General features: G+C 34.0%; 2 protein-coding genes across 3 annotated transcripts; one reads left to right on the top strand and one right to left on the bottom strand.

The window, feature by feature from the left end:
* Positions 1 to 1,050: 1,050 nt before the first annotated feature.
* On the bottom strand, positions 1,051 to 2,361 carry LOC137000367 (uncharacterized). 2 transcript variants are annotated; one of them, XM_067356659.1, is made up of 4 exons: positions 2,271 to 2,361; positions 1,808 to 2,204; positions 1,498 to 1,624; positions 1,051 to 1,423 (listed from the first exon to the last, which is right to left on the bottom strand). In XM_067356659.1, the coding sequence occupies exons 1-4, from the start codon at positions 2,340 to 2,342 to the stop codon at positions 1,414 to 1,416; spliced, it is 606 nt and encodes a 201-aa protein (XP_067212760.1). In that variant the 5' UTR covers positions 2,343 to 2,361; the 3' UTR covers positions 1,051 to 1,413. The 2 variants fall into 2 exon arrangements, with proteins under 2 accessions (XP_067212760.1, XP_067212759.1); XM_067356658.1 differs by having other exon boundaries at positions 1,808 to 2,342.
* A 6,313-nt stretch (positions 2,362 to 8,674) lies between these two features.
* Positions 8,675 to 13,996, top strand: LOC137000725 (uncharacterized). Its single transcript, XM_067358072.1, has one exon. The coding sequence runs from the start codon at positions 8,675 to 8,677 to the stop codon at positions 13,994 to 13,996; it is 5,322 nt and encodes a 1,773-aa protein (XP_067214173.1).
* Positions 13,997 to 14,239: the final 243 nt, after the last annotated feature.

Raw genomic sequence — 14,239 nt, 5'->3', positions numbered from 1 at the left:
ACCACTTGATTCTCATTATTCTAATCATAAAAGTATTACGGTAAGATTATCCAGAACTTAATATTTTTAGAGATATTTTAATTTAAATTTTATATCAAAATATGTCAGATTAAGATATAAAATAACTCGAAAAGTATTAAAAAAAACTTCTGAAAAGTATGAAAAAAAAAATTATATTCTTTAATCTTGTTAATAATATTTTATTAACAAATAAACTGCCATATAATAGAATTTTATTAGTATTAATGAACGAAGAACATCTCATCGACGTTGACATCGATCCAGTCGCAAAACTTATAATTTAAATAATTTAATTAATATGTTATTAAGTTAATATAAATGTTACATTCAAAATGTAGAAAAATAATTTAAATTTTGTCACATAATTAATTTTGTACATTTCTGTACATTTTTATATCAACTTAATTACATATTAACTAAACTATTTTACATTATAACACGTCTTGTGTTTTATATAGCATTTAAGTCATGTGAAACAGATGTTTCATTGATAATATTAAAAAATAACTAATAATATAAGTATTGCGTTTGATATATCACAATTACGCTAGATGAAACATAATTAGTGTCATTTGAATGTTCTAACTACATTATTTTATGTTTAACATGTCTTTGATATCATATCATAGTTTTTTTCGCATATTTTGTAAAAATTTTAACATAACCGTGATATGAAGCCAAAGATATATTTCATATCAGCTATCCATAACTTTATATGAATGGGGCAGTTAAATCAAAGACATGTTACAACTAAAAATAGTTTAATTTGAATATTTGAAATAAAACATAAGTATTGCGTTTGATATCACAATTACGCTAAATGAAACATAATAAGTGTCGTTTCGAATGTTTTAACTAAATTATTTTATGTTTAACATGTCTTTGATTTGATATTATAGTTTTATTTCGTATATTTTGTAAAAATTTTAACAAAACTGTAATATCAAACCAAAGATATTTTATATCAGCTATCCACGGCTTTATATCAATGGGGCAGTCAAACCGAAGACATGTTACAACAAAAAATAGTTTAGTTTGAATATTCGAAATAAAACATCTGTTTCACAAAATGTAAGTGTGATACAAAATACTTGTGTTAGAATGTAAGATAATTTAGTTAATATACAACTGACTTAATATAAATGTTACATCTAAAATGTGCAAAAATAATTGAAAAATAATCTCAATTTTGTCACATAATTAATTTTGTGCATTAATATTAACTTAATTACATAGTAACTAAATTATTTCGCATTCTAACACAAGTATTTTGTCACATCACACTTACATTCTGTGAAACAGATGTTTTATTGGTAATATTAGAAAATAACTAAAAAAAATTTTTTCTTGAGCGATGCGACGAGCCGCTTGAACACCATGACTTGATAATACTTAATTGTTTCTGTAAAATAAATGTAATAACTATACATGTAACTATAACTTGTAATTTTTAGAAATTTTTTAATGCTTTCTTACCTTCTTCCTCTGCCTCTTCCCCTGTGTCTGCCCCAGTGATGTGGTGCCATGGATAGCTGATATAAAAATTTCATAAATCGTTCCTGCTGTCGGCGAGCTCCTGCGGCTCTACCTCTCGGTCTATAATCTGTAATTATTAAAATTAATTTAATTACATATGTGTTTTTATAATAGTACAAAGAAAAATATATTCTACGTAATTACTAAAAAATAGTGCGTAGGAAAATATGCAGTACGTAAGTACTAATAATTATACACTATGTAAGTACTAATATATGGTACAATCTTTAATAGATTAAAATTATGTTACCTTGTCTGTTTTGTTTCGACATTGAACCAGCGGCGACGGGACCGGCGGCGACGGAACCGGCGGCGACGGAACCGGCGGCGACGGAATCAGCGGCAACGGGACCGGCGGCGACGAGACCGGCGGCCACGTCCCGGACGGCAACGGAACGGGCGGCGACGGAACGGGCGGCGACGGAACCGGCGGCGACGGGACCGGCGGCGACGGGACCGGCGGCGACGGGACCGGCGGCGACGGGACCGGCGGCGACGGGACCGGCGGCGACGGAACCAGCAGCCACGTCCCGGACGGCAACGGAACGGGCGGCAACGGAACGGGCGGCGACGGAATGGGCGGTGATTAAATCGACGTCGACGTCGACATCGCCGTTGAGGAGCGATTCTTCGTTCATCATTAGTATCTGCAATTTTATTGTATTAATTTTATTTGTTAATAAAATATTAACAATATTAAAGGAGTTACTTACATCGTCCTCCATCCTCATGCGTTCACAAATGTCGAAGCGGTCCGCCATAGGTCCCCACAGGGCAGAGATCATTGAAGATCATTGAATCGATAATTAGTACAGATTTGAAACTTTCACAATAATATTGTCATCACTTCGACAGCTGGTAATGTAGTTTGGAGTAAGTTCGTGTAAATGTACATTATGGATTTAGTTATCATCGAGATTATCGATATAAGTAGATCTATATGTCGCGACTATGAATTCGGGATGTCAATGTTCAGTACTTCATTGATCAGTGAGTGTAAATATTGACGACAGAGTGTACCAGGTTAACTGCTTAAGTAGTGTTTGGTATAAAGAAGTGGCTACATAAGTAAGTAATGCATAGTTATTATTGTTACATTACATTTCCATTTATTTTATGTATTATCTTGTAATTATTGTATATGTTTTCCTAACTTTTACAGGTATTTGTCGATATGATTTTCTTGCGCTTACGTTTCCATTTAATATTATACATTAGACAAACGAAATCGTTGTAATATAATGGTCTATTGCCTTCTTACATAAATACAGTTCGTCGAGTCAATTCAATTGTCTTAGGAAATAAATTAGTTCTGCGATTTATTTATCATTGATGAAAACATATTTCTTTAAAAATTCAACAAACCGTTGCTTGACCAATAAATAAAGTTAGATTTATTTATAGATATACAGACACATGTGCAACAATTTTTGATATTCTGTTTTTCTATCCATTAGAATTTGTTCTGTGGGAGTTACATAGAAGAAGCCTGAGCTATAAAATAAAATAAATCTGCGGCTTTATTTTACTTTGAAGATTTTTACGCAAATAACTGTAATAGTACAGACTTTCTGAAGCTTACTTATATATTATCTATACTTTCTGGAGTTTAAAATCAGGTAAGAAATAATTACTATTATTAACATTTCTATTTATTCTATTTATGTATTATCTTGTATAATTATTGTATACATATGCTTTCTTAGCTATCACAGGTATTTATTGAGTAGATATGATTTTCTCGCGCTTACGTTACCATGTAATATATTATGCATTAGACCAGTGCTCGGAATTAGTTGAACATTTGAGCCGATTTCCGCGGGATACGCCTCCTTTCCTCTTCTTACCGCGCGCGCCGCAGCCGCTAGGGCCAGCGCCGCCGAGCGTTAGGAGCAGCACTATCTGATTATAAGTGGGTTCTTCTCCCTATTTATTAAAATTAAAAAAAATGTATTAAAATTTATTAAAAATTAATTTTTTATTTTTAAATTTATTAAGTGGAAATATTTCAATAGATTTCCATGTCACCTATGAGGTACTAATGCTGACGCTTTTTTTTTTAAGTGGTTTCCCCCGTAGGCCTATTCCACTAAAGATAAAAATAACAAATTCTTAATTTAAAAAAATATATAAAAGAGATTTTCTTAATTAGATTTTCTTGGCCTTTTATGAGAATGAACAATTGATGCAATAATGTAGATAGAAACCACTTTTAAAAAAACGCGTCAGCATTAGTACCTCATGAGTGACGTAGAAATCTATTGAAATATTTCCACTTATTAAATTTAAAAATAAAAAATTTATTTTTAAATTTATATTTAAATTTTAATACATTTTTTAAAATTTTAATAAATAGGGAGAAGAACCCACTCATAATCAGATAGTGCCGCTCCTAACGCTCGGCGGTGCTGGCCCTAGCGGCTGCGGCGCGCGCGGTAAGGAGAGGAAAGGAGGCGTTTACCGCGGAAATCGGCTCAAATGTTCAACCAATTTCGAGCACTGCATTAGACAAACGAGATCGTTGTAATATAACGGTCTACTGCCTTCTTACATATTTCTTGGAACATATTTCTTGGAACATATTTCTATTATTCATTTGTTGAATTTATTATTGAACAATTATTGCAGTTGTTTAGTTAATAAAATTTTATTTATTATTAATATATATACATATATAGGGTGCGGCATTTTAATTCAGACTCCAAAATATACAAGGTGTTTCTGAAAGGTCTTCTCAAACTTCAAAGGCGTATTCTAGCGGTCATAAGGATGAAAAAAGTTCTTATGAACGTGTCCTACAACGCTTTCTTTTCGAGATACCTTTTTTTCTCGACAATACTGTTCTTGGGCGCTGAATTGCGGCTGGCGAACATTTCGAACATTTACTTTGATTGTTTTTTGGATTTAATACTGCACTTTCCAATAAAATTAAAAATTTCATTAAAAATTAAAAAATGATTGTATCTTGAAAAGGAAACATTGCAGGACATATGTTTATAGGAATTGTTTTCATCAGGACCGCTAGAATACGCCGTTGAAGTTTGAGGAAACCTTTCAGAATCATGTATAAAAAATAAAAATGAAAAGAAATGTTTTAAACAAAAGTTGTTTGCTTCATAAAAGAAAAAGAGATAGAGATATTAGTTACACCTTGGGTGGAGATGCTTCAAAGATTTAAAGATCAATCAAGTTTTCTTAAATGGAACTCTTCTAATTTTTTTATAAATCGATTCTTCACCATATTCGACGTAAGAAGTTGTAATGATAGGATGGCCAAAAATTGAATAGTTTAGGAGAATTTTTATACTTTAATTTGACATAATTTTACATAAAGTATGAAATATTTCGTAATATAATCATTTTTCAATTATCTTATCTATATACTCTTCTGCACAAAATAATGAGAGGAATCAATTGGTATATAAAAAACACAGTTATTTTTAAGAAAAAGTATGATAATTTGCAACAAGCAGTAACATATTTTTTTTTAAACATTGATTCCTCTCATCATTTTGTGCATAAAAGTATTGAGATAAGATAATCGAAAAATGAATATTTAACGAGATTCTATCGTTATAACTTTTTACATCGAATATCGCGAGGAATCGATTTATTTAAAAAAATTAGGGTGGCATTTAGACGTTTCAATTTAAATGCCGCACCCTGTAGGTTGTATATACAGTGTGTCCCAAAAGTTCAAAAACTGTTAAATATCTCGAAAATAAAACATTTTTTTATTTATAGGAAAATGTTTTAGAAAAAACTTGTTCGCTTTGAAGAGGAAGCAAGGAAAAGGATATTAGTTTGACTATGAGTGAAGGCGCTTCGACGATTTGAAGGTAAACCTCATTTTTTTAAATGGAAGCGCTCTAATTTTTTTATATAAATAGATTCCTTGCAATATACGCTGTTAAAAGTTATAAGGGTAGGATGGTCAAAAATGGAATAGTTTTCAAGATATATTATATGCATATGTTTATTTTCATTTGACATAATATTTCTACCTGAATATTTATAAGCACAAAATAATGAGAGGAACAAATTGGTGTAAAGGAAACATATAGTTGTTTTTAAGAAAAAGCATGAATTTGCAACAAGCAGGTACATATTTTTTTTCTAAACAACTATTTATTTCTTTACACTAATTGATTCTTTTCATTATTTTGTGCATACAAGTATGCAGATAAGGTAATGGAAAAATGACTATTTTATGAGATATTTTATTGTTTTAGTAAAATTATGTCAACGTATAAAATATCTCATAAACTATTTAATTTGTAGCCATTCTACCTATATAACTTTTAACACCGAATATTGCGAGGAATCGATTTATAAAAAAATTAAGATAGAGTTCCATTTAAAAAAACTAGATTGACTTTCAAATCTCCGAAGCGCTTTCATCCAAATTAATATGTCCATCTTTTTTCCTTTTTCGAACCAAACATCTTTTGTCTAACACATTTTCCTATAAAATGTTTTATTTTCGAGATATTTAATATAAGTGTAGAATTTATGGAATAATTTTTTTTTATAAGCAAGGTTTATAAACAGGATTTATTTATATAGAATAGAAAGCAGCAAAAATTTTTAGGAGATTGCATTGATGATTTAGTGATAATAAATAAATACTATTTTTAAATGTTAATGTGATTACTTGATTTTCAACTATTCAGAAATACTATACAGAAGATAAATGTAGCTTCACTTCTTTATAAGCAAATTTTCTGCAATATTTTATTTAGTATAATAATTTTAAATCTCTGCATATGTTTATTAAAATTATTTTAAACTGTTCGCTTGCTTATTGCAAAAAAACTTGTACAAAGTTTACAATTATTAATCTAAAATTTATAACTTGTTTGTTTTATGTATTAATACACTTTTTTTATTTTTCAGATCCAGAAAAAAATTAGAAAAAATAATCGGCTGCTCTGGCGCTGTATAACGGCTGCCGTAAGCGCTGAATTAAAATATCGGCTGCAATAGCGCTGAGTTTTGGCCCTGGCTGGCTTGTCCTAGGCGCCAAATTAAAAAATCTGATATAGAATTCTGTAACTTTAATTATTCGTTTAAGGTGATTGTGACACTTGCATGACTAAAAGACTGCCCTAAGCGCCATATATCTGTATAAGGCTGCCCCGAGCGCCAGCTCAAAATGCATCATCAGTGTCACAAGTTCTATTATGGCAATAAGGAAAAAGACATTTTGATTTCCAAAGAATGGTTGACAGAAACGATGATAGATAGTTTCCATGCGTTACTCGAAAGAAATTCTGAATATGCACCTCGACCTGTATGGTTGACGATATTTCCTGATCAGATTGTTCCACTCGAAAATCTAAAAAAGAAGCATTTGCAAATACTGCACAGTAATTTCGCGGGCGGACATTGGGTTACTTGTCATTACGACGCAAAGTCTGTTATTATATATGATTCTCATGAAGGCAGTCGTAATGCTAATAAGCAAAATTTGAATGGAGAAATTCGAATTTTTGTGGAGAGATTATTTCCTTTTCATGATTTTCAAAACAATCCGATAGTCTTTCCTACAGTCCAGTCGCAAGTCGACGGTTGTAATTGTGGTCCTATGGCGATTGCGTTTGCTACATCGATTCTGTTTGGCATAAATCCTTGTATTGTGACGTACGATCGATCTTTGCTAAGACCTCATTTGTCTGCAATGTTTGCAGGACAAACAATCACTCATTTTCCGTACCTCTGTAATTCAACTGCTCCATTAATGTTATTACCGTTGGAGACATTGAAAATACAAGAGGCGGATGCACTGAGAAAAAGGCTTGCACGTAGCAAGGAAACTGAAGAACAGCGTTCAAAACGACTCGAGAAAGATGCTTTTTCTCACAAACAATATGCCAAAAACGCTGATTTTTTATGCACTCAAAAGCGCAATAAATATAAACAGGACCCTAAAATAAAATGTTATAAAATGTGTGAGGTATATAAAAAAAACCCCAAACCGAAACGCCAGATAATGTGTGATCAGTACATACAAGATCCCGAAACACAACGTCAGAGAGTGCGTAATCAGTACAAAAAAAATCCTGAGGAACAATGTAAAAGAAAACGCGACGAGTACCAAAAAGATTTAGAAAATAAACGAGCTCAAAAACGCCATAATTACTCACACCAATTGCTGTACAATCGGCAAATCAAAAGAAAAAATTATTTTAAAAATGCTGCACGTGAAAGAGATCGCCGAAGAAAATTTAAACACAAACATTCTGACTCAAAAAAACTGTACAACAAAAAGTATTATGCAAAACGTGGTAACAAGTCTATCGTACAAAGATCAAAGGCGATCGAGAAAGTAAAAGAAAAATTCAGTACTGTCCGATCTTGGCAAAAGTGTTTTAACTTTCCAAAATGGTCAGAGTTCTATATTCGACGGATATCGAGGAAAATTAATAAACCGGCGATATGTGCTCGATTGGAAGCCGAATATATATTCAAGTGGTGCATGATAGCAAAAAAATCGTACGTCAATGCAGCAAGAAAAGTGTTTTTGTATTTGAAAAATGCTGCTGAAACCGCACTATTGCGATTCAATGAATGTAAGACTTTGAAATATCCAAAAAGCGATCGAATTAGAGCTCTTTGTGGCTCATCCAAACATACTTCGTCTTCCGAAGCATACTTTTTTGAAACTGCTTACGAGCAAAGGAAAAAGTTTGAGCAACCACTTATAATAGGACAGTCCTCTTCTCATGGAGTGATAAATGTTTTACCGTTAATGGATAACAATGATAAAAAGTCAAAAATATGGCACTGTGACGAGAAACGATGCCGCATAAGTGATATTTCCTTGGAAAAGTATGTGAAATTGTTGGAAGAGTTTGAAGGAGCTACTATAAAGAAGATAATGAATGCTAAATTCATGGCGCGGCTCAAAAATTGTTCTGTTTCACATATGAGTAGCAGATTGGGACATCCTCCGGACTGTTATGCGAATCCAAATATTTGCGAATCATACATTGCAACGATAAGCACTTTATCGCCTCATTTTCCTCTCGTGAGAAATATTCGAATAAATGTCTACAAATTGATAGGCAATTATAAAAAATTTCATCATTTGTTTTCAGCTTTGAGATTTGTCAATATGGATAAATTGCTGGAAATTTCCAATGATGCAAAGGTTAAAGCAAGATTTTACAAAAACAATTTGACCGTTAGTTTGGACGAGGAAAAAATTTTGTCGCAAAATTACGAAGCGTTTACAGTTATGAAAAAGAGATTGTTGGATACACCACGTTTCCCTTGTGTCTCTTGCGAAAAACTATGTGTGAATAGTGACGTTTCTGAGCTAAAAAAGCTGAAAAAACCAGTAGAGGGACCTTTTTGGAAAAACTTGATGACTTACGTAACAGAACACAATAGCGATACTGGATTAATTTGTAAGTTTTGTTTGGGCAAATTACGGAAAGGCATGTTGCCTTCTACTTGCGTTTTGAATAATCTTGCCGTAAAACCATTACCGGATGTTTTGTCGGATTTCAATGATTACGAAAAAATGTTAATCAAGAGAATGAGCAGCTTCCAAGTAGTGCAAACAATGGGCGCTGTTTCGAACAAACATTTGCCGCACAGACAAATGATCCGTAAAGTAAAAGGTAGAACATTTCATTTGCCACTTCCTTTACAAGAAACATTGGATAAGATATGTCCTCCGGAAAATCCTATAAATTTGAAACACGAGTTGCACATTCTCGTTCGAGGTATGCCTAAAAAATCAAAAGTTGTTTGGGAAAATTTGGTGGATATTAATAAAGTGTTTAAGGCTTTGCAATGGTTAAAAGAAAATAATCCGCACTATTCGGAAATTCGTCTTCCAGCGTCATCTGATGATTTATTAAATGAGAAGTTGCAAGAAACAGAATATCAGATCGTCGATGATGGGGGCGAGGAGAGCAATAATGACGAAATAGATGAGGTGGTTGAGGACACCGTACAGCAGATTAAAGATAATGACCAAATCGTTTTGAAACGTAAGGCTTTCCTGACACAAATTACCAAAGACTCGGGTATTAATGATCAGTATACGATATACCCAATGCGCGTGAAAAGGATTGATAACGAATCTGCACTCAAACTTTATCAAATGTTAAAAATCGAAGATGTTCCAATGGATAATCGTTATAAATATCTGGATGTCATGTGTTTCCCCGATTTATATCCAGAGGGTATCAATGGACAACGAGAAGATAGAAATTTTGCATTACCGGAATATTTATTCATCAGAACGCGATTGATGTCGAAACACAATAGATTCAGATTGAATCCGCAGTACTTGTTTTTCCTTCTTCATGATACTAACAACCGACAATTGAAAAACGGTATATATTATACGATGATGGTTGCTAACGCACGAGAGAGATATACTGCTGATAGATACTTGAACGAATTGAAAGACGAACAATTGGAATCGAATTTAATGAGTATTTTCGGAAAACTGAGAAATACGGATCAATTTTGGCGACAACCATCCAATAATGTGAAATGCATGACTCTGCATTACGGCCCAGCAACGTGGTTTTTGACTTTGAGTCCTAGTGAATGGAAATGGTCCGATTTGGGTGAATATTTACGAGACATGAATCCCGATAAAGAGAAGTTAAGCATTAACGAACTAATCGCATATGACCCTGTTAGCACGTCTAGATTCATGTGCATAAAATTCAAAGCCATGATTGATTTTATTCGTTCAGTTGATAACCCAATAGGGGAAGTAATCCACTACTTCTGGCGATTAGAATATCAAACTAGAGGTATCCAGCACATGCATTGCTTGATTTGGATAAGAGATGCTCCTGTGCTAGGAAAATCGCCGGATGAAGAAGTTGTTTCGTTTATTCAAAAATACGTGACGTGCGAAATTCCAGATAAAAACGTTTCGCCAACATTGTACGAAACGGTTACAAGTGATCAGAATCATAAACATAACTCGTATTGCATGCGTACAAAGAAAACCGAAACAAATATTTACAGAAAGTGTCGGTTTGATTTTCCGCGATCAGTTACGACAAATTTCGTTTTAAGAGACGTTGTCACTTCAATAGTGGGTAGAAAAAATTTACGCAGTAGAAGCAGGTTGTACGATCTTCCTCGCAAGAAGTCGGAGAGGTTTATTAATGATTATAATCCGGCTATCAAATTGGCTTGGGAGGGAAATATGGACATACAATTTGTTGGAGAAAAATCAGAGTTTTTAAACTCGTATTTAACAAAATACACGACAAAGTCGGAAAAATGTAACATAGACTTTGAAATGATAGATTCCAATAAGCCTTTGGCATCGAAATTGTGGAATTTTGCGATGCGTCGTTTGAATAACAGAGAATGCGGTGCTTTAGAAGCTGCGGATACACTATTAGGGCATCCCTTGTATGGTACGGATTGTGATACCATTATCAAATGGATCGACGTCAATGAAGTGAGAAACAGAAAAGTTAAAACATTCAATGAAATTACAGCTCTCGATAAAAATTCTACGAATATCTATTGTCCGTCGCTCATCGATGATCATTATCCAAACAGACCTAAAGAACTAGAATCATTGAATTTGTACGATTTTACTAGATTCTGGGACATTGTAAAACAGATGCCAAAAAGTGACGAGGTCGAATATTACGAACTGGTATCGCGTTTATTTGTAAAGAAACGAAAAAAGGGTAGTTTAATAAACCATTACCGATTCAATGTAAAAACTGAACCCGAAAAGTACTTTTACTCGCTGCTTCTTCTGTTCAAACCATGGAGAGATTCGAGTGAACTCAAAGGTGCGTACGAAACTTACACGGATGCCTTTAAGAATTCAGAGACTGGATTGACGAAGGCAATGAAATATCACGAAAGGCTCGAAGAAATACAGAAAGCTTTTGAGGATGTTACTGAATTGATCGAGAAGCGTGAAAATGATTTAAAAATAGCAGACGGAGACAAATCTGATGACGATGAACTGGATTGCAATCCAGTACAAGCTGACGACGCGATGAAAAATCTGGAAGATTTTGGTAAGATTGACGCCCCGATTAATTTATCGCAAATGATGTCGCAATTGAACAAAGATCAGAAAAGAGTCTTCGACAGGGTATGCCAAGTTTTACAAAATAAAAATCATATTCTACGATTGTACGTAAGCGGTGAGGGTGGTACAGGAAAAAGTTTTCTTATTGAAACGATCAAACATTGGATCAAAATAAATTTGAAAAAAACGACTGCGATATCTGCTCCCACGGGTATTGCAGCATTCAATATCGATGGCCTGACAATCCATAGAATGTTTCAGCTACCCGTCACTCATGAATCTACGCCTAAGTACGTGCAATTGTCAGACGTAATCTTGAAAATTTTGAGAGACAAATTGAAGAATGTCGAACTATTCATAATCGATGAAGTATCCATGATTTCGAATGTGACACTTATGTTTATCAATCTACGATTATGTGAAATTTTTGATACGACAGATACAAATGATGGTTTCTTTGGTAGAAAACACATTCTCTTGTTTGGAGACTTGTTGCAGCTTCCTCCTGTAAAAGGACATCCTCCGTTCGTTAAAATGTCTCGATCAGATGTTCAGAAGTATTTAGGTACCATGGGTGGATTTGACTTGTGGAGATTGTTTGATTACGACGAACTCTTGATAAATATGCGACAAAGAGGCGACAACAGATATCGCGATATACTTTCTAGAATACGAATAGGTCTCATAACGGATTCTGACATCAATGTACTTGAATCAAGAAAAATCATTTTCAAAGAAAATAGTTGCGACGAAAGATTGAATGAACTTTACACTTATATGAATCAATTACCGACCGATACAATATGTTTATTACCTACGTGTTATTTGTGCAAGGTTTTGAACACGGCAATGCTTAATAAAATCGACGGCGAGGAAATTCTACTAATAGCAGAAGATGATGTCGACTGTGCTCCAGCAATGAGAAAAAAAGTGCAAAAAACCTTGGAAGATAAAGATGACAAAGTTTCAGAAACGGCAGGCATTGAAAGAGTAATAATGATTAAAATTGGTGCTAAAGTGATGATTCGACGAAACATTGACGTAACTCTGGGACTTGTCAACGGAACAATAGGCAATGTAGTTGCGGTTAATCGTGCTGCTGATGGAAATATTTATTCCGTCACATTAGTTACTTCGGATAACAAAGAATTCGCAATAACGAGAGTAGACATTAAATTCGAGATATTTCACAAAATAGTGGTACATCGCAAACAATTTCCATTGTCCCTCAGTTATGGAATAACTATACACAAAAGTCAAGGCGTTACGTGTAAAAATGCAATGATGGATCTGGGAACGACTGTATTCAGTGATGGTCAAGCCTATGTAGGTTTGTCTCGAGTGAGTACATTGGAAGGCCTACATTTGATAAACTTCAATCCGGCATCAGTTCAAGCACACTCAGGAGCCATTTCGGAATATAATCGACTAAGATCTTTGTTCAAATCTCAGCTGCCACAAATCGATTTATCCAAGAAAAAGGCTATAAAAGTTTACGATCGTCGATGGACCATACCTAGTATCATTGATAATGTACAGAATCATGGGTGCGAGGAATCAAAAAGTGTAATTACGTGGAAAATATACTGCCTTCTTAATGACGATAATGTTTCGTGTTACGCTAATGTAATATTGCAGTGTGTATTTCATTGCGTGCGTATCAGGCAACAAATACTAAAATATAAAGCATCGAACGCATTGACTGATGCTATATGCGCGTATACTGAGCGTAAATATTGCAACGTTCAAGCGGTTAGAAGATCTGTCGGAGAATGCTTCGAAGAACGAATACAACAAGATGCTTCGCAATTTTTCATGGCTCTAATGTCGACGTATTCTGAAATCAATGATATATTGGAACACGAATTGAAGCACGTAACATGTTGCTCAAATGCCAAATGTAATTACACGGTAACTACGTTGGAAAAAAGTTGTTTGCTAATATTACCTATACAATCGACATTAAAAAGGAAAAGAGGTGTCACGCTACAAACTTTGATTGATTCGGAATTTTCCAAATGGGAAACGATAGACGGCAGTTGTAACGCATGTAAAGGTTCCGTTCTGAAAAAGAAAACCGTAATCGAATCGACTTTATCCATCTTAGTGATACAGCTCAATTTATACACTTTTGTGAACGGTGTTTGCAAAAAAATTATCAACAATCGGATTAACGCCGTACCGACGAATAATATCACGATAGATAAAAAAAAGTACAAGGTAATAAGCGCTATATTTCACGAAGGCGAAGAAATGAATCGTGGTCACTACACGTGTATGTTGAGAGCAGAAAAAAAATCAGAATGGTATTGCTCTAATGACATGAAAGTCATTAAGAAAAACTGGCCCAAAGGAGCACAAGGGGCGTACATATTGTTCTTGGAGCAGATTAAGTGATTTTGGAAATAACTGCATTTAATGACACTTTCCTCGAATGTAAGTGTCGGAATTTCTTTGTAGTAAATTTACGTGAATTTTTTAGATCCGGAAAATTATAACAATTAATCGGCTGCTCTGGCGCTTCATAAAAGCTGCCGTAGGCGCTGAACTAAAACATCGGCTGCCATAGCGCTGAGTTTAGACTTGTCCTAGGTGCCAAATTAAAAAAATTATTTTTGGGCCCCAAACAAAAATTATTTT

Source organism: Linepithema humile, chromosome 6 (genome assembly GCF_040581485.1).
Source record: "Linepithema humile isolate Giens D197 chromosome 6, Lhum_UNIL_v1.0, whole genome shotgun sequence".
Classification (NCBI taxonomy): Eukaryota; Metazoa; Arthropoda; class Insecta; order Hymenoptera; family Formicidae; genus Linepithema; species Linepithema humile.
The sequence above is the reverse complement of the archived record's forward strand: the minus strand, read 5'-3'. Positions and strand labels throughout refer to the sequence as shown.

Bases quoted from the DNA above. Each gene is read 5' to 3' on its own strand.
- LOC137000367 (XM_067356658.1), bottom strand. From the start codon at position 2,342: ATGATCTCTGCCCTGTGGGGACCTATGGCGGACCGCTTCGACATTTGT. The intron at 1,625-1,807 runs GTAACATAATTT...TAATAATTACAG, and splicing joins GTCGAAACAAAACAGACAAG to ATTATAGACCGAGAGGTAGA.
- LOC137000725 (XM_067358072.1), top strand. From the start codon at position 8,675: ATGGATAAATTGCTGGAAATTTCCAATGATGCAAAGGTTAAAGCAAGA.